This window comes from Gopherus evgoodei, unplaced genomic scaffold (assembly GCF_007399415.2).
Source record: "Gopherus evgoodei ecotype Sinaloan lineage unplaced genomic scaffold, rGopEvg1_v1.p scaffold_36_arrow_ctg1, whole genome shotgun sequence".
Taxonomy (NCBI): domain Eukaryota; kingdom Metazoa; phylum Chordata; order Testudines; family Testudinidae; genus Gopherus; species Gopherus evgoodei.
The window spans coordinates 251,269-272,136 of record NW_022060038.1 but is presented as its reverse complement, the minus strand read 5'-3'; the positions used below and the strand labels follow the sequence as shown (position 1 = coordinate 272,136).

At 49.2% G+C, this 20,868-nt stretch overlaps 1 protein-coding gene and 1 long non-coding RNA gene across 2 annotated transcripts; both read left to right on the top strand.

The window, feature by feature from the left end:
• Positions 1 to 1,199: 1,199 nt before the first annotated feature.
• On the top strand, positions 1,200 to 2,814 carry LOC115641963. Its single transcript, XR_003998135.1, has 3 exons — positions 1,200 to 1,232; positions 1,864 to 2,021; positions 2,783 to 2,814. It is a non-coding gene; the product is annotated as an uncharacterized LOC115641963 (long non-coding RNA).
• Positions 2,815 to 18,197: 15,383 nt separating this feature from the next.
• LOC115641859 (olfactory receptor 52B2-like) lies at positions 18,198 to 19,163 on the top strand. Its single transcript, XM_030545228.1, has one exon. The coding sequence runs from the start codon at positions 18,198 to 18,200 to the stop codon at positions 19,161 to 19,163; it is 966 nt and encodes a 321-aa protein (XP_030401088.1).
• The last annotated feature ends 1,705 nt before the right edge of the window (positions 19,164 to 20,868 follow it).

The window sequence follows — 20,868 nt, the reverse complement described above, 5'->3', positions numbered from 1 at the left end:
GGCCCTGGCCCCCGAGTCCCCCGATGAGCTGCTCCAGAGTCTGCCTGCTGAGCTGCTCTGTGGCCAGGAGCCACAGCTGGTGCACCATCTGGATCTGAAGGTCATCGGGGGCCTGGAGGTGAGTGGGCACCGGCTGAGGAGCCAGTACCCAGTGCCGTCGAGGGAGCAACTGGAGCAGGACCTGCGCTGGGACAGCAGCATCCAGGAGGCCCTGGCCAGCCAGTGGGCTTTGCTGGCGGTGAGTGAGGGGCCTGCCTAGCCTCTTTTCCCTTCGCAATGTCTCTAAGAGCTGGCCTTTCGCCAGAGCTCTTGGCCCAGCCTCATGGTCCTGGGCCCAGAGCTGCCTGCGCGCGGCCGCCCCATCCACATCTTGGACATTTCCGATCATGTCGCCAACATCCCTCTTCACTGCATCCCACAGCGCCTCCCTGCTTCTCCACTGCTAAGAGCTGATTGACCCCTGCAGCTTTGGCGTTTCCAGCTGCAGCCGATTGAGCATACCCCGGCTCACGCTGTGTTCACTGAGCCCTAAAGACATGAGCTCTGGGGGGGCCGTCTCTCCCTTGGAGTCAGTGTCGCACCCAGTGTAATGGGTCCTGATCCTGAGTGGAGCCTCTGGGCATCGCTGCAGTACCCAGTACAATGATCTCGCCTCCTGAACTCCCCTCTGCCTCTCCCTCCTATTTATCCCCTGCCCACTGGGGCCTTCTCCAGCGCTCACTCCCCTCTGGCCACTTCCTCCTGGAACTCCCAGACCAGGGCCCAGCCTGGCTCTTCTCAGAGCTCAGGCTTCTCCAAAGCCATTGTCTTACCTGGGCGATAGCTTGCCCCAGCTCAGACAGGAAGTGGGATCCTGGGTGGAGGCTGGGCTCCCAGGGACCAGGCTGCCGGGTTGGCTTTGAGGGAGGCATGGCGAATGGTGGGGTTTGCTCTGTATCTCCTGGGGCCTGGTGCTGTGGTTTGCTGAGAGCCCTGTGCTATTCCTGCAGGAGGCACTGAGTGAGACTCAGGAGATCTGCAAGCAGCACACGTGGGTGGCAGAGATCCACAGCTTTGCTCACAGCTGGAGCCCCAAGCAGCTGGAGCGGATGAAGGGCTGGCCCGTGGGCAATACGTGCAGCGAGTCGTACAGCTGCGTGCCTGGGCAGAACGTGTCAGAGAGGTGCCCTCCATGGTCATCACCTGCAACTGGCTCCTCTTGGTGGATTGCAGCAGCGTGCAGCAGGAGATTGGTGTGTGGGCGTGAGGGGGCATGCAGAGGATGGAGCACCCTGTGGGGGATTGCTAGGCGGGCATCAGGAGGGGCAGAGGCAATCACATGGGCAAGGGGCAGTGAGCCCCTCGTGGAGCTGGCAAAAGTCAGGTGGGGTTAGTCGGGGTGATGGAGTGCTGTGTGGGGAATGGCTGGTCACAGGAGAGGGGTAATGGGACCCAGTGATGGGCTCAGGGGTGGGGGTAGCTTGTGATATGAGGGGTGGTAATGGACCATTAGTAAGTGGGGGAGCTGTGGACTCTAGGAGTGTGCGGCTGGTGATGGGGGGGGTAATGGGCCGTTAGTAAGGGGGGAGCTGTGGACTCTGGGAGTGTGCGACTGGTGATGGGGGGGCGGTAATGGGCCGTTAGTAAGGGGAGAGCTGTGGACTCTGGGAGTGTGCGGCTGGTGACGGGGGGGGGGGTAATGGGCTGTTAGTAAGGGGGGAGCTGTGGTCACACATGGAGGGTTGGTGACGGGCCCAAGTTGGGGGGTCTCTGTGGTCACACACAAAGAGTTGGGGGGTGCCTGTGGATGGGAAATTGGTGATGGCAGCAGCGCTGGCTGCCCTTGCCTCATGGCCTGATACCCACTTGCTCCATGCCCCCCAGTGCCCCTGCTGTACTCCGTCATCAAAGAGATCCTCTCCCTGTTGTTCAGCGAGACGTCCCAGCGCAGCGAGATCCTCATTTCCCAGCTGGGTGGGGTCGTGCAGCTCTACCAGAGCGTCAGCACTGACATCTTCACCATCGCCAAGTGCTCCCAGAAGGTATGGCTGGAACAGACCTCCACGGACTCCATGCTCTGCTGGGCTTAGCCAGCTGCGGCCCAACACGCATTCCCACCGGTCCCACCGTTTTGTCCCACTCCACTCCTCTTTGAGCAGACTGAGGTTTCCCCTTCCCCATAGCACTGCCCCATGCCTTCAGCTGGATCGGCAGCCATCCCCAAGGAGCAAGAATTCAGCCCCACCACCCAGCCAGGCACTCTGTATGGGGTCCCATGCTGGTGTAGCCGCAGAGAGGTTGGCTGCTGTTAGCAGGAGTCTCCCAGAGCAGTGGGCTTCAGAGCTAATAACCAGAGCTGGGCAAATTGTCAGTTCACCAAAGAAACCTTGTCATGGCACTGAAACACGTACATTCCAGCTGAATTTGGTGACTAGTTTCAGATAAAAAAACCTGAAAATACAAGTGCCTGCAATGTGGAAGCAATCCGTTCCACCACTGCATTTTGTTCAGCCCAAACAAAGGAGTTTTGGTTTTTCATTTTATCCAGAGAAATGGACAAAATTCTGTTTGTTACATTTGTTTTTCCTGGGTTTTCATTCAGCATTGCACCCACAGTGCATCAGTCTCTCTGGAGACTCACGGCAGGTGTCTGTGCCAGACACACCCAGTGCAGCCCTGCCTCTCCAAGTTCAGTGAGTGGAGATCTGGGGCACTCAGCATGAGGGGCTGGGTGATCTGCTGGGAAGGCAGCAGATGGGTCCAGCCCCAGTCTAACAGAGAATGGCACTCACTCTTCCTGCAGCTGGAGCAATACCAGGGCCAGATGACAGAGCTGCGGGAGCACGTGGAGTATGTGCGAGCTCTGAACAAGGTGATCCGTCAGCACTTCCGCCCACTCAGCCTGGATGAGGAGAACCTGGAGAACCTGGTGAGCTCCCAGCAATGGCCTGCTCTGGGTTGTGAAGGGAGACTATAAGAACTGCCAGACTGGGTGAAACCATTATCTTGTCTACATCCTTAACATCAATGACTTCATGTGGCTGTGAGTTCCACAGGCTAAATATACCTTGTGTGAAAGAGTTTCTTTCCCACCTTCCCTTATAATGGACAGTCCCCTTGTTCCTGTAATATGATCCAGAGACAACAGAAAACCCCAATCTCCTATTTCTTCTCCCATCAGTATTTGTAGACTTCTTCCAGTGTTTGCTCATGTCCATTCCATATTAGGTGTGTGTGCTCGCCACAAGCATCGGTGCTGGAAGTTTTTCCCTTAGTGGTATCCATAGGGGCCTGGCTCTGGCACCTTCTGGAGTGACACACACATGCTGCGGTATAAGGGGCACCACCAGTTCCCCCCACCCTCAGTTCCTTCTATCTGCCAGTGAAGGTGCTGGAATGTCTGCTGCTTCCGCTAGCTTTTTTTTGCTTGCTTCATTGTTTCGAACTTTTATAGTTAACAGTTTCCCTTAGTGTGTTAGTGGTTTTGCTTGATTGGTCCCGAACAGGACCTAGCCTAGGGATGGGGCATGCCCCAGTCCCTAGGCTTTAAGCCCTGTGATCGTTGCAAGAAACTGATGCACATCAGCGATCTGCATGATAGTTGCTTAAGGTGTCTGGGCAAGTTGCATATAAGCAACAAGTGCCATATCTGGAAGTCCTTCAGACTAAGAAGGAGAGAGACTTCCATCTCAAAGCACTTCTAATGGAGTCAGCTCTAACTCTGGCACCAGAGCAATCGAGGTCTGGCTGTGCCCTGAGCACCACAGCATCAGAGTGGAGCGCCCCACCGGCGCCAATCCCTCTCCCCGGCATCTGCCAAGCGGGAGGGAAGAACTCCTACATCCCACAAGGGAAAGAAGAGGGCAGGAGGGGAGCCAAGGCCAGAGAAGGGCGGCTTGATACCTCCTACTGGGAGCTGGGGCCTAGCTCAGGTCGAGTGGTCCAGCCTATCCCGACCCATGTCTGACAAGCCAGACAGTGATGAGGGCCTTCGTCAGAGATCCCATTGACACCTGAGGCCCTGCAGGCAGCACAGGATATCCTGGCACTACCAGTACCACCCACACAAGCTACGGCGTCACCTCGGTCTAGGGGTAAACACGCCTTGGGTCCTTTCTGTAGGTCTCCGGCTCAGCAGCGCTGCTCCCCATCGCAGGGGATGGCCTGCCAGCGCTCGCCTGCACAGAGCCACCCGGCCTCGAAAGCAGAGAGGCAGGCTTAGCGAAACCCTCGTTGGTCTCTGAACTCAGGGCACTGTCCAAAAGGCTCAAGGCACACCTCACCGGTGACCTGGCACAGGCCTGTAGAGGTCTGCCCTTTCCGGCATCGACAGCGCAGGGACCGGCTCACTGCTTCACCCATGGTGCGGCACCAGTCATAGGCCCGGGACAGTCAGCCTCAGGAGCAGAGTCACTAGTACGCATCGCCACCACGCAGATACCCTAGATCGCGGGGAAGGTCTCCCTGGCAACTGAACCGCTAGATCCTGGTACTGGTCAAGCAGTGTGAGGTGTAGATCACCGGAGTGCCGTCGCAGATCCGCTGAATGCCACCAGTCTCCATGGACTCGCAGAAGAGATTCGTCCTGAGCAAAGAGCTCCCCATCCAGGCACAGGAATCTGCACTGCTGTGACCAGGATCACCGATTACTCGATTGTGGTCACCCAAGAGCAACCACTCAGCCTCGAGCTCCAGCACAGGACTGGAGTCATTGCCGGCTTGGGCACCGGTGGTCCCCTCGATGTCAGCAGTACTGCCAACTGCCCCGAGCCAGTGGCCAGCTGTCTGGTACCCATGGAACCCCTGGGGCTTTACCCAGCCTTCACAGGGGCTCAGGTCAGTGGCGGGGGCCTCGGACAAGCCATCGGCCTCAGTATTCTGCCATCCCCCAGAGCCCGCTATTCCTGAGGAGGGAACTCCTCAGGCTCATGCAGACCCAGGGGATCAGCCAGCTGGACGTGTCAAACCCCGTGGCACTGGCTTCCTGCTCATCTTTGCCTGATGAGTTGCCTCTAACTTGGGGCTCCAGGCGGAGGAACTAGAGGAACCATTGGACTCTCTGTTCGATGTCCTCTGCACTACAGCACCGGCCAGGGTGGCTCTGCCCCTCCATGAAGGGGTGTCTAAGATCACAAATGCCTTGTGGCAGATGCCTTCATCCCTGCCCCCCATCTCCAAGAGGGCAGAAAGTACTTTGTACAGGCGAAGGGCCATGAGTACCTATTTATCCACCCGGCCCCAAACTCCCTGGTAGTAGCAGCCTCATTAATGAGTGGAAGAGACAAGGCCAACCATGAGCCACTCCTAAGAATAAAGACTCAAAGAGGCTGGATTTGTTCAGATACAAAGTTTATTCATCCTCCAGTTGAGGGTGGCCAACCAGCAAGCCCTCCTTGGCAGCTATGACTTCAATATGCGGCAAGCCATGGCCAAGTTTGAGGATTTGCTTTCTGAGGACACCAGAAAAGAGTTCTAGGCAATCCTCAGTGAGGGCAAGACTGCTGCCAGAGTGGCCCTGCTAACAGCCTCGGATACGGCAGACTCTGCGGCATGCACCATGGCCTCGGCCATCTCCATGCAGAGGGAGTCCTGGCTTCTTGACATGATTGAAATAACAGAAACTTGGTGGGGCAGTTCACATGACTGAAGCACTATCATGGATGGCTATAAACTGTACAGGAGGAAAGGTGAAGGAGTTGCACTGTATGTAAGAGAGCAGTATGATTGCTCAGAGGTCCAGTTTGAAACTGGAGAAAAGCCTGTTGAGAATCTTTGGGTAAAGTTTAGAGGCGAGAGCAACAAGGGTGATGTTGCAGTGCGCATGTGCTATAGACCACCAGATCAGAAGGATGAGGTAGATGAGGCTTTCTTCAGACAACTAACTGAAGTTTCCAGATCACAGGCCCTGGTTCTCATGGGGGACTTCAATCACCCTGACATCTGCTGGGAGAGCAATACAGCAGTGCACAGACAATCCAGGAAATTTTTGGAGAGTATTGGGGACAACTTCCTGCTACAAGTGCTGGAGCAACCGAATAGGGGCTGTGCTCCTCTTGACCTGCTGCTTACAAACAGGGAAAAATTGGTAGCGGAAGTAGAAGTGGGTGGCAACCTAGGCAGCAGTGAGCATGAGATGGTTGAGTTCAGGATCCTGACAAAAGGAAGAAAGGAGAGGAGCAAACTACGGACCCCGGACTTCAGAAAAGCAGACTTTGACTCCCTCAGGGAACTGATGGGCAGGATCCCCTGGGAAGCTAATAGGAGGGGGAAAGGAGTCCAGGAGAGCTGGCTGTATTTTAAAGACACCTTATTGAGGGTGTAGGAACAAACTATCCTGAAGTGCAGAAAGAATTGAAAATATCGCAGGTGACCAGCTTGACTTAACAGTGAAATCCATGCTGATCTTAAACACAAAAAAGAAGCTTACAATAAATGGGAAATTTGGACAGATGACTAGGGAGGAATATAAAAATATTGCTAGAGCATGCAGAGGTGTAATCAGGAAGGCCAGGATACAATTGGAGTTGCAGCCAGCGAGGGATGTGAAGGGTAACAAGAAGGGTTTCTACTGGTATGTTAGCAACAAGAAGAAGGTCAGGGAAAGTGTGGGCCCCTTACTGAATGGGGGAAGCAACCTAGTGACAGATGATGTGGAAAAAGCTGAAGTACTCAACGCTTTTCTTGCCTTCGTCTTCACAGACCAGATCAGCTCCCAGGCTGCTGCATTAGGCAACACAGTATGGGGAGGAGGTGAGCAGCCCTCAGTAGTGAAAGAACAGGTTAAGGACTATTTAGAAAAGCTGGACGTGCACAAGTCCATGGGTCCAGATCCAATGCATCCAAGAGTGCTGAGGGAGTTGGTGGATGTGATTGCAGAGCCATTGGCCATTATCTTTGAAAACTCATGGCGATCGGGGGAAGCCCCGGACAATTGGAAAAAAGCAAATATAGTGCCCATATTTTAAAAAGGGAAGAAAGAGAACCTGGGGAATTACAGACCGGTCAGCCTCACCTCAGTCCCTGGAAAAATCGTGGAGCAGGTCCTCAAGGAATCCATTCTGAAGCACTTGGAGGAGAGGAAGGCGATCAGGAACAGTCAACACGGATTCACCAAGGGCAAGTCATGCCTGACCAACCTGGTTGCCTTCAATGATGAGATAACTGCCTCTGTGGATATGGGGAAAGTGGTTGATGTGATATATCTTGACTTTAGCAAAGCTTTTGATACAGTGTCCCACAGTATTCTTGCCAGCAAGTTCAAAAAGTATGGATTGGATGAATGGACTACAAGGTGGATAGAAAGCTGGCTAGATCATCGGGCTCAATGAGTAGTGATCAATGGCTCAGTGTCTAGTTGGCAGCCAGTATCAAGTGGAGTGCCCCACGGGTCGGTCATTGGGCCAGTTTTGTTCAACATCTTTATTAATGATCTGGATAATGGGATTAATTGCACCCTCAGCAAGTTTGCAGATGACACTAAGATGGGGGGAAAGGTAGATAGGCTGGAGAGTAGGGATAGGGTCCAGAGTGGCCTAGACAAATTGGAGGATTGGACCAAAAGAAATCTGATGAGGTTCAAGAAGGACAAGTGCAGAGTCCTGCACTTATGAAGGAAGAATCCTATGCACTGCTACACACTAGGGACCGACTGGCTAAGCAGCAGTTCTGCAGAAAAGGTCCTGGGGATTACAGTGAATAAGAAGCTGGATATGAGTCAGCAGTGTGCCCTGGTTGCCAAGAAGACCAATGGCATATTGGGCTGTATTAGTAGGAGCATTACCAGCAGATCGAGGGAAGTGATTATTCCCCTCAATTCAGCCCTGGTGAGGCCACATCTAGAGTATTATGTCCAGTTTTGGTCCCCCCACTACAGAAGGGATGTGGACAAATTGGAGAGAGTCCAATGGAGGGCACCAAAAATTATTAGGGGGCTGGGGCACATGAGTTATTAGGAGACGCTGAGAGACCTGGAGTTATTTAGTCTGCAGAAAAGAAGAGTGAGGGGGGAGGTTTAGATTGGATATTAGGGGAAAAAAATCACTAGGAGGGTGGTGAAGCACTGGAATGGATTACCTAGCGAGGTGGTGGAATCTCCATCCTTAGAGGTTTTTAAGGTCAGGCTTGACAAAGCCCTGGCTGGGATGATTTAGTTGGGAATTGGTCCTCCTTTGAGCAGGGGGTTGGACTAGATACCTCCTGAGGTCCCTTCCAACCCTGATATTCTTTGATTATATGATTCTTCTTTCTGGCTTGTCATTGGAGGCCCGGCAGTCTATACAGGAGCTCCCCTTCGACAGCCAGGTGCTGTTTGCTGAGCAGACAGACAATACATTACATGGGTAATTTGTGTTGATGGGAGAGCTCTCTCCCATCAGCATAATGCATCTGGTGGCTGATGTAGCGCTGTAGTGTAAACTTGCCTTATGACTGATCCGAAGAACTATCCCTGAGGAACTGTACTAGTAACCTCCCTCCAGCCCGACAGTTCACCTATCTGTCCTACCCGTTGTTGTCTCCCCTTTAACCAGTTCCTTATCCACCTTTCAATTCTCATATTAATCCCCATCTTCTCCAATTTAACTGATGATTTCTAGGGCTGTCAAGTGATTAAAAAAATGAATCGAGTGTTTAAAGAAATTAATCATTCTCAATCACGCGATTAATTGTACTGTTAACAATAGAAGACCATTTATTTTAAATATTTTTGGATGTTTACTACATTTTCAAATATATTAATTTCAATTGCAGCACAGAATAGAAAGTGTACAGTGCTCACTTTATTTTTATTTTTCATTACAAATATTTGCACTGTAAAAAACAAAAAAATGTATTTTTCAATTCACCTAATACAAGCACTGTAGTGCAATCTGTTTATCATGAAAGTCGGACCTACAAATGTAGAATTATGTAAAAAAAAAAACTGAATTAAAAAATAAAACAATGTAAAATTTTAGATCCTACAAGTCCACTCAGTCCTACTTCTTGGTCAGCCAATCAGTCTGGCAAACAAGGTTGGTTACAATTTGCAGGAGATAATGCTGCCTCCTTCCTGTTTACAATGTCACCTGGAAGTGAGAACAGGCATTCGCATGACGCTGTTGTAGGTGGCATAGCAAGATATTTACGTGCCAGATGCGCTAAAGATTTATATGTCCCTTCATGCTTCAACCACCATTCCAGAGGACGTGCTTCCATGCTGATGATGGGTTCTGCTTGATAACAATTCGAAGCAATGCACACTGACGCATGTTCATTTTCATCATGAATCAGATGCCCCCAGCAGAAGGTTGATTTTCTTTTTTGGTGGTTTGGGTTCTGTAGTTTCCACATCAGAGTGTTGCTCTTTTAAGACTTCTAAAAGGATGCTCCACATCTCGTTCCTCTCAGAGTTCAGATGGCACTTCAGATTCTTAAACCTTGGGTCGAGCACTGTATCTATCCTTAGAAATCTCACGTTGGTACCTTCTTTGCGTTTTGTCAAATCTGCTGTGAAAGTATTCTTAAAACCAACATATGCTGGGTCATCATCCGAGACTGCTGTGTCACAAATGTAATTGACACATTCTTTTTTTAATGAACACCATCAGCATGGAAGCATGTCCTCTGGAATGGTGGCCGAAGCAGGGAAGGGACATACGAATGTTTAGCATCTCTGGCATATAAATACCTTGCAGGGCCGGCTACAAAAGTGCCATGTGAGCGCCTGGTCTCACTTTCAGGTGACACTGTAAATAAGAAGCAGGCAGCAGGATCTTCCGTCAATGTAAACAAACTGTACCCACCTGGGGAAGTGAGGAAACATTGACAGAGTGAGGCGGGTACCCAGAAGTCACCTCTACAGGACAGGCTCAACAAGGAAAATAACAGAACACCACTAGCTATCACGTACAGCCCCCAACTAAAACCTCTCCAGCACGTCATCAACGATCTACAACCTATCCTGAAGGACAATCCCTCACTCTCACAGACCTTGGGAGACAGGCTAGCCCTCGCTTACAGACAGCCCCCGAACCTGAAGCAAATACTCACCAGCAACCACACCACACCACAGAAACACTAACCCAGAAACCAATCCCTGTAACAAACCCCATTGTCCACTCTGTCCCTATGTCTACTCTAGTGACACCATCATGGGACCCAACCACATCAGCCACACCATCAAGGGCTCATTCACCTGCACAGCTACTAATGTGATCTGTGCCAGCAATGCCCCTCTACCATGTACATTGGCCAAACTGATCAGTCTCCATGTAAAAGAATAAATGGACACAAATCAGACATCAGGAACGGTAACATACAAAAGCCATTAGGAGGACACTTCAGTCTCCCTGGACATTCAATAACAGATTTAAAAGTAGCCATTCTTCAACAAAAAAACTTCAAAAACAGACTTCAAAGAGAAACTGCCGAGCTACAATTCATTTGCAAATTTAACACCATTAATTTGGGCTTGAATAGCGACTGGGAGTGGCTGGCTCACTTCAAAAGCAATTTTCCCTCTCTTGGTATTGATACCTCCTCCTCAATTGTTGGGAGTGGACTACATCCACTCTGACTGAATTGTCCTTCTCATGACTGTTTCTCCACTTGTAAGGTAATCCCTTCTCTTCATGTGTCAGCATGTTTATGTCTGCATCTGTATTTTTCACTCCATGCATCTGAAGAAGTGGGTTTTTTACCCACGAAATCTAAAACAATAATATAAAGTGAGCACTGTGCACTTTGTACTCTGTGTTGTAATTGAAATCAACATTGAAAATGTAGAAAAACATCCAAAAATATTTAATACATTTCAATTGGTATTCTATTGTTATAAGTGCGATTAATTGTGATTAATTTTTTGAGTTAATTGCATGAGTTAACTGCGATTAATCGACAGCCCTAATAATTTCCCATGTGGAACTGTATCAAATGCCTTACTGAAATCCTGGTAGATTAGATCTACTGCATTTTCTTTGTCTACAAAATCAGTTATCTTCTCAAAGAAGAGATCAGGTTGGTAAGGCCTGTAGTTCCCCAGATCACTTTTCCCCCTTTTCTTAAAAATGGTAACTATATTAGCAATTCTCCAATCTAAAAACGACTATGATGGTTCTTTTGGCTCCCAGGACTGTGAGTCACCCTGTTATCCCCTTACTCCAGGATCCAATTTTTCATGTGAACGTCCCCGCACCAGGAGATGTTTCGTCCTTGAAAGGATCCAGATAGCCGCTCCCCACTTGGGGTCATCATGAAACAGTCGTTTGTCTCTGTTCATAGGCCGGGAAATCCTGTCTGTTGTACAGTACCTTTATTTACCTCCAAGTGGTGTTGACTGCAGTTGTCTCTCATGGTTTTCCACTGATAATCTTGGGCTGGAGCAAGGCTGGAGAACTGAGCCTGGCATTACGTCCTGGCTAACTAGGGTGGGGTGACAACACCCTCCTGGAAGTGCCATCAGCTAGACACACTGCCCTGGTGACTAACTTCGACTCCAAGTCCATAAAGGTCACTGTGAATTGCAATATGTTATGCTATTACCCAGACATGCATTTTGCAATGGTTATGAAGCTTGACAAGTTACAAGCTTTCTGCACACACGTTACATGCTACTCTTTATGGGTCAATATTCTGTAATACTTGAGTGCTTTGTAGTGAATTTGTCAACTCTGAAACAAGACCTGTTTTCAAGGAACTCTTTGCTGTGGGCCTCAGTGTTACAAGGACCTTTCTAAATAATGAACAAAAGGAAAAATAATCAGAACAAACAGGTGAGAGGAAGAAAGGGTTAATTCTCTGCTGCTCTTCACCACCTGAGCCAGGCACAGAGGCAGGTCCCTGGGGCTCCGTGCTGGGTCTGAGTCCCTCCTGGGATTCCCAAGGCAGCAGTATAAATATCCCTGTACCTCAGCCCCGGTCAGTGCAGATTCCCTGCCATCTGCAGTTCCCCGACTCTGTCACAGGGAGAGATTCCTACTCCCCAGCCGGGGCCGGAGCCTGGTGAGTCGTTTGCATGGATTGAATCTGTGAAGGGGCGAATGGAAACATGAAACCTGGGAAATGTTGAGCTGGGGTTGGCTAGAATGGGGGTGTGTAACTCTGACTGCAGGGGCAGGATGGGAGCCGGGGCTCTGAGATACGCTCCTGTGACTGTGCTGAGGTTGAGTGTTAGGAAGCGGTTGCCGGGTTACCCTGATCCACTCCCACGAGCGTCACTGGGGGTCTTGCTGTTGAACTCAGTGGGCTTTGGACTGGGCCATTCTTAGCTACGTGACTGTAGAATAAATCTCATTGGAAACCTACTCATGCCCTCTGGTACTTGTCGGGGAAAAGACCACCACTTTAATGATTTGATCAGACAGCCTGAGACGCCTTTATTTCGTACAAGCATATATGCAGGGAGAGACAGCATAGACCAAACGTAAGAGGCTGGCTGCTGCTCTACATGTTACAAATTTTACCAGGCTTATAAAGGTTAAAACCGCAAAACGTAGCACGCTGGTTACACATGTTATTTGCCTTATTTGGAATATAATGATAACAAGCAAGCTGACCAATTAATTTTCCATCTATGGCAAAACCACAATCTTCCATCTATGGCTTTTCCTGTTATTGTCTTTGCCAGTCAAGTCTGCGGTTTGACCGTTCTATTACTTTTTCTATTACTCAGCTGTTATAACTTAACAGATTTCCTGGTTCCCCTTTATCCAATTCTAGTTCCTCTTTTTGGGGCCCTGACCACATCTTTTTGCCTCAGCGTGCCCTTTGTACAGAAAAACAAGTTTAGCAGGAGTTAAAACACTTGCTTCTAGCTAAGGGCCTACTCTTACTCTATTCTCAGCAAAAAGCCTGGGGTCTTGGGTAAGGTGGGGTCAGGGGGGGTTTCCTTATCATACTCTACACCCCAAATCCTGAGGCCTTCACTCAGGCAACAATTCCATTAACTCCATAAGAACATCAGGACTGGGTGAGGTCTGGTTGGTAGGAATCAGCTGGTTTCAAGGAGCTTAGCTGTGAATGTCAGAACTGTAGAACCCAAGTGTAGCCGATGTCCCACCTACTTAGGGTGACCTCATCTCCCTATGCTGAATGCAGGACACCTGGTAAAATTGCTTGTATTCAAGGGAGCTCCATGGCAATCAATCAGAACTATGCAGTGCAAATGTTCAAATTAACAACAAGTTGACTGAGCTCCTGTTAAAAACAACTAGGGCATAGTTGTTTTCTTTGTAACTATCTTCTTCTCTTTAAGGCTTTAGGGTTCACACGGGGCAGGGTGACACACACAGCCCTACCCGCCCACACACACACACGAGGAGAGGTGACACACACACATTCCTGTACACCTCTCTGACAAAAGCGGAGGTGACTGACCAGCTGACCTGACCCTCTTTCTCTGGCACACTATACCTTTCATGCCTGCCTGGACCCCAGGATGCATCTGCCTCTTCTGCTACCTTGCACTGAGTCTTTGCAAGGCAACTTGTGGGGGCAAGGGGGGATGCAAGGTCACATACCACCCCCCTCCCCCCAATTTCTGCCAGGGTTCACACTAGAATGTGTCCAGCAGCAGCCTTTCAGCACAGAGCGGGAGGGAAGGGACGGGAGCTGCTTCCAGTTGCAGGGGAGTAGGGGGGATGGGGAAGGGATAAGAACATGAGAATGGCCGTTCTGGGTCAGAACAAGGGACCATCCAGCCCTATACCCTGTCTACCAACAGTGGCCAATGCCGGGTGCCCCAGAAAGAATGAGCAGAATGGGGAATCAGCAAGTGATCCATCCCCTGTCACCTACTCACAACATCTGGCAAACAGAGGCTAAGGACACCATTCCTGCCATTCCTGGCTAGCAGCCATTGATGGTCCTATCCTCCATGAATATATCTAGTTCTTTTTTGATCCCTGTTATATTCTTGGCCCTCACACCATCCTATGGCAAGGAATTCTACAGGTTGACTGTGCATTGTGGGAAGAAATACTTCCTTTTTTTTTGTTTTTAACCTGCTGCCTATTAATTTCATTTGGTGACCCCTAGCTCTTGTGTTATAAGAAGGAGTAAATAACATTTCCTTGTTGACTTTCTGCACACCAGTCATGATTTTATAAATCTCTCTTATATCCTCCCTTAGTCATTTCTCTTCCAAGCTGAAAAGTCCCAGTCTTATTCATCTCTCCTTGTATGGCTCCATTTCATACTCCTAATCATTTTGTCGCCCTTTTCTGAATCTTTTCCAATTGCAATCTATCAATTTTTGACATGGGGTGACAACATGTGCACAGGATATTCAAGATGTGGGCGTACCATGGATATATAAAGAGGCAATATGATATTTTCTGTATTGCTATATACCCCTTTGTTAATGATTCCCAACATTCTGTTCACTTTTTTGGCTGTGGTTACTTACTGAGTGGATGTCAGTAAGTATCCACAATGATGTCAAAATCTGTTTCTCGAGTGGTAACAGCTAATTAACACCCCATCATTTTATATGTATAGTTGAGATTATGTTTTCCAACATGCATTGCTTTGCATTTATCAATACTGAATTTCATCTGCCATTTTCACACAGTTTTGAGAGATCCTTCTGTAGCTCTTCGCACTCTGTCTGGGACTTAACTACCTTGAGAAGTTTTGTATCATCTGCAAAATTTGCTACCTCACTGCTTATCCCTTTTTCCAAATCATGTATGAATATCTTGAATAGGACTGTCTCTGTACAGGTCCTTGGGGGACACCGCTATTTACCTCTCTCCATTCTGAAAACTGTCCATTTATTCCTACCCTTTGTTTCCTATATTTTAACCAGTTATCAATCCATGAGAGGGCCTTCCCTCTTATCCCATGACAGCTTACTTTGCTGAAGAGCCTTTGGTGAGGGACCTTGTCAAAGGCTTTCTGAAAATCTAAGTACGCTCTATCCACTGGATCCCCTTTGTCCACATGCTTGTTGAGCCCCTCAAAGAATTCTAGCAGATTGGTCAGGCATGATTTTCTTTAGAAAAAACATGTTGACTCTTCCCAACAAATTATGCTCATCTCTGTGTCTGACAATTTTGTTCTTCACTGTAATTTCAACCAGTTTGCCTGGTACTGAAGTCAGACTTACCGCCTGTAATTGCCGGGATCACCTCTACAGCTCTTTTCAAAAAATTGGTGTCACATTAGCTGTCCTCCAGTCATTTGGTACAGAAGCTGATGTAATTGATAGGTTACAGACTACAGTTAGTAGTTCTACAATTTCACATTTGAGTTCCTTCAGAACTCTTGGGTGAATCCCATCTGGGCCTGGTGACTTATTACTGTTTAGTTTATCAATTTGGTCCAAAACCTCCTGTAATGACACCTCAATCTGGGAGAGTTTCTCAGATTTATCATCTAAAATGAATGGTTCAGGTTTGGGAATCTCTCTCATATTCTCAGCTGTGAAGATTACCTGGCTCGTGGATTTGCAGAGCACATCTTTTCTCTTCCCTGACATTTCCCCCTACTCCCCCACTGCAGGCCACCCAACGTATCCCAGCTGCCTCCTGTCCCCTGGCTACAGTGAGGGCAGGAAAGGGTTAAGCCCTGAGGCAGCATTGTGCACCAGGGCCCTGAGAAGCTGCCTGCAGGGGCTTCAGCGATACAGGATAGAGAGGTGGGTCAGCAGGGGAGGATACCTAGGGGATGGATCAGACCAGCAACCTCAGGGGCAGAACCCAGGGTGGAGGGCTGGGGAGTGAAGAGGGTGCTAGGCCCCTGCCCTGAGGGCTGCTGTGCAGCCTGCAGATTTATGGCATGAACAGGCTGGCAATTGCTTCCCCCTCCCCCCCCAGCCACTCCAGAGCTTAGCTGAGGGGCAGAGAGGCTGCCCCGTGCCAGAGCTGTGTGGGGGCTTTGGCACATGCAGGTCTCAGCACCTCCTGGCCAGTACCCCAGGTCGGAGGGTCTGGGGCTTTTTCTGGGCACCGGCCCAGCCAGAGGCAGTGGGGGAAGGAAGGAGCCGGCTGGCTAGTCTGTTGGTGAGCTGAGTGCTCTGAAGAGGGGCTGGTTCTCTGCACAGCGCTGGGAGCAGGATGTGCCCCGCTGCGGGGGACATGGAGAAGAAGTGGGGCTGGGTGGGGGAGGGTGAAGGGACAAAGCATGAGGGGGAGCATGTAAAGGGCTGATGGGTGGGCAGCAGAGGCGACATGTAACCAGTGCCTGGTGCCCGCCCACACTTACCAGCCACTGCAGCTCGCAGTGTGCAGCCGGTGACAATGGGAAATGGGACAGGGGGGTGGGGCCCTGTTCGCTGAGAGCCATCACGTAGGGGGTGCTCAGCTGAGGGAACAGCGGGGGGGGGTGTGCTCTGTATGCTGCATCTTTGCCCTGTCACCAGCTTGCACCCCCACCCCCATTATTGGGCCTAGACTCCCCCACTCACCACTGGTAGGCGGGCATCTGGGAAGCAGGGATCTGGCCAGCAGCAGGACCTGCTAGTATGGATGGCGGGAGATAGAAAATACAAGACAATTTACCTGCTTGAAGAAAAAGTTGAGCCACTTGCAGGAGGGCTTAAATAAGGGACTGTCCCTTTAAAAATGGGACGTCTGGTGTCCCTACACCTACTGCAGCTGTAGTTCTCTGGAGCAGAGCCACCAGCTCGGACAGGCTTAAAATGCTGCGTTCGCACAGCTGCACCGCTGTGGTGAGTTAGTGGAGATGCTCTGCGCTGATGGGGGAGAGCTCCCCGGTAGTGTAGTTAATCCTCCTCCCCGCGAGGCTGTAGCTATGTCGACACAGGGGGTCAGGTTGGTGTATCTATGTCACACACGGGTGAGGATTTTTCACAACCCTGAGCAATGCAGTTATCCCGATATATGTCTGTAGTGTGGACCAGAGCTTCACTGAGATTGTCCCACATATTTAGGACCCAATCCTGAAAAAAAAATTGCAACTTTACTCAGGTGAGAATTTTCATAAAAGTCAATGGGAGTTTCTTGTGAATGAATTTACTCGTGGGCTTGAGTGTTGGTTGGGTCAAGGCCTCAGAGCCAGTAGGATCCAGCAGGAGGATTGTGAAGGAAAGAGGTTCTGCTCTCATCCTGTTACTAACTGGGAGTGACTCCTCAGTACTGAGTGTAAATTGGTGTAAGTGCCAGAAGAACCAGTCGTCTGGCTGCTTTAACTCACTTTCCAGTCACCGCTTGAGTCCTGGAACAACTCTAGCAAATGTGCAGAGCAGAGATTCTGCTGTGGGCAGCAACACCAGGAGAGTGCGTCCTGCTTCACCTGGGGCCAGAATCATTCAAACCATCTTCCTTCTTCTGGAATGGAGATGTTATGTCAGAGCGGCAGTACGTAACTTATTGTGGTTTACTGGTGTGGTAAAATGTTCAGCTGTGTGCGTGTGTGTGTTCTCTCTGTGTCCTGTCCCAGCTCTGCGCAGACAGTTGGCACAGCAGACCTTGAGTGAACCACCGAATGACCCCAAGATCCCATAAGGTACGAAGGCACCCAGCCAGGTTTATTGTCAATGAAGCACGGCATCAATATCCCTCAGACTGTACATGAACACTAATACATGTGAGCCCATTAGAATGAACCAGCTTAGTGAACAGTGGGACTTTCCATTCCTCCCTAGGCTACACAGAGACACTCCTTTTGAGGCTCCATTTCATACATCAATACAAACAAGTCACATACTGACACTCTAAAGTAGCTAATTCACACTCTCTGATGTAGCTGGTTACCACCTATCACCTAGTACACTTGATCATATCTTTAGGATGGGTCACCATGTTCCTGTTATCTGTAGGGAAAGAGTTGGTATGGAGATGTTCTGGTATCACCCTTCTGAAATGTGTTTGCGTGAGTGCTCTGTGCCCAGAACCTCGTAGAAATGTGTGGTTTTCAAATATCAGCCCTGTGCTTGCCAGATTCTGTGAGCAGGGCCTGCCTCTAGCTCACAGCCTAGTTTTGTTTTATATCTACAAGGCTTTGACTTTTACTTTAGCCCAGGCCTCAGGCCTCATACTAGGTCTCTAATACAAGGGCTTATGTCTCAGTCTCTCTTCCTACTACAGTTCCGCAGTATGAGAGTGTTACTGGATTTACGGTCACACATGACAGGTAGTTGTCTCACAATGAAGTTTTTGATGGTATCTATGATTCCCTCAACAAATGCAGTCCAGTCCTAGCTGACGCTCGAGTTCTCACTGATTTTCTCTTTTGCTGTTAGTTACTGGAAACTGAATAGAAGATCCATTTGATAGTAAATGATGAAAGCTGACAATCACACCGTTTTTTACCCTGTAATTTATATCCTGATTGGCATCCCAGGTACGGAAGAGTCTCATTTCTGGATCGCCATCCCCTTCTGTCTTATTTATGTTGCATCACTTTTTGGGAACTCTCTCCTACTATTCATCATACTAACAGAACAAAGCCTCCATGAGCCCATGTATCTTTTTGTGTCTATGCTGGCCGCTGCTGATCTGCTGTTATCTACCAGGGCAGTGCCCAAGATGCTCGCTGTATTCTGGTTTAGGGCGGGGGAAATTTCTTTTGCTGCCTCCCTGACCCAGATGTTTTTCATACATGTCAGTTTTATTGCCGAGTTGGCCATCCTACTGGCCATGGCGTTTGATCGGTACGTTGCCATCTGCAACCCCTTGAGATACATTTCCTTGCTAACCAAGTATGTGATCGGGAAGATGGGGCTGGTAATTGACACAAGAAGTTTCTGTATCATTTTCCCTCTCATCGTTCTCATGAAGCAGCTGAATTTCTGCAGAACCAACCTCCTGCCTCACACTTATTGTGAGCATATGATCATAGCCCGGCTGGCCTGCGACGACATCACAGTCCACGTCTGGTATGGCGTAGCTGTGGCTATTTTAGTAATTGGTTCAGATATTGTGCTCATTGCTGTATCATATGGGTTGATCCTCAGGGCTGTCTTCCTGCTCCCCTCCAAGGATGCCCGGCTCAAGGCTCTCCGCACCTGCGGCTCCCATGTCTGTGTCATACTGATGTTCTACGTGCCGGCCGTTTTCTCCTCTTTAGCACACCAGTTTGGGCACATCATCCCAGGTTATATTGTCAACCTATTGGCCAACCTCTATGTGCTCATTCCCCCCATGTTAAACCCCATCGTATATGGGGTGACAACAAAAGAGATCCTGAAACGGGTGATCAATGTCTTTTATCGATGCTGGAGCAGAAGCTCTGTGCCGAGCTAGAGAAGCAACAGAAAATGCTTTGAGAGTTGGAAATTAAAGCCAGCTTTTCATTGGAACCCTAGGGGTGTTTTTACTATGTACTTACACTGTGTAAGCTCGAAATCTGGTCTCTCTTGTCAACAGAATTTGGGTCCAATGAAAGCTCTTTACTCCCCCACCTTGTCTCTCTAATATCCTGCGACTGACATGGTACAACAACACTGCACATTGCCACAGAAGGCAGCCAGACCAAGTGAGACTTGTTTTAAATTGAAGAGAAATAGTAAAAGAAGAAAGAACAAAGGTAAACATCAGCATGAGAGAGAGCACAGTATGTGCATCTCCTGTCTGACAAGTTGCAGCTGAGCTGAACTCTTAATGGAAACAGAAAGCAGCAGCTAAGGGAGCTATGTCATAGGCCAGTGGGAAGTGCACTGGGCTGCACATTGAAAGACAAGGGCTCCATTGTTGGTTCTGCCACCAACCTGCTGTGTCACCTTGGGTTAGTTTCTTTCCTTCTCAAACTCCTAAATCCTTCTCAGGGTCACAGCTTTGCCAGCTTCCTTCCCCCATTCCGTAGCCAAGGCCTGCGTCCCACAGACCTTGTGTTTTGCTGCCTCATGGCACATTTTGGGTGGATTGGCCCGGCTTCCCCAGGGTGATCTCGCTCTCTTCCCTACACTCGTGGCTTCGTAGGGGTGGCTGGATGGGAGAGAGGCCAGGGGGTCCTGTGACCTGGTGCCTGGGTGAGGAGATCATTTGCATGTACTTTCTGGCCCCCTTGACCGTGGGAGAGATAGAGAATAGAATCATGTGTGTGCGATTATCTGTTTCTTACCTCGTGCTAAAGGAATGTTTTGCCACTGAGGAGATCATGCCGACTCCTTCTGGGACTTGGAGGCTTGTTTGACCTTCTGCTAACATCACACAACATCCAGCAGAAATGTTGTGGGAATATTTTTTCCTTTATTGTCACCTTCCATTCCTGCAGCTGTTGAGAAGAAATGTCTGATAAGAACATAAGAATGGTATATACTGGGTCAGGCCAAAGGTCCAACTAGCCCAGTGTCCCATTTTCCGACAGTGGCCAGCGCCAGGTGCTTAGGGCGGGTGAACAGAACAGGACAATCATCAAGTGATCCATCCCCTCTCAGCCCATCCTGGTTTCTGGCAGTCAGAGGTTTTGTGACACCAGCAGCACGGACTTACATCCCCAACCATCTTGGCTTATAGCCATTGATGGACCTATCCCCCATTAACTTATCTAATTCTTTTTTTAATCCTTTGGCCATCACAACATCCCCTGGCAATGAGTTCCACAGGTTAGCTCTGTGCTCCATGAAAAAAAAAAAACTTTCTCTTGTTTTTATTAAATATACTGCTTCTTTACTTTATCAGGTAACCCTTGGCTTTTGCATTGTGTACATAAGTAAATAACGTGATTTTGGAGACCTCTGTCATATCCCCCTTTAGTTGTCTCTTTTCTAAGCTGAACAATGTAAGACTTTTTAGTCTCTCCTCACATGGAAACCATTCTATACCCTTAATCATTTTTGTTGCCGTTCTCTGAACCGTTGCAAGTTACACAATAACTTTTCTGAGATGTGGCTACTACAACTGGACACACTACTGAAGATGTGGGTGTACCACGGATTTATACACTGGCAATATGATATTTTCTCTCCATTTTCTAATGATTCTTAACAGCCTATTAGCCTTTTTACCC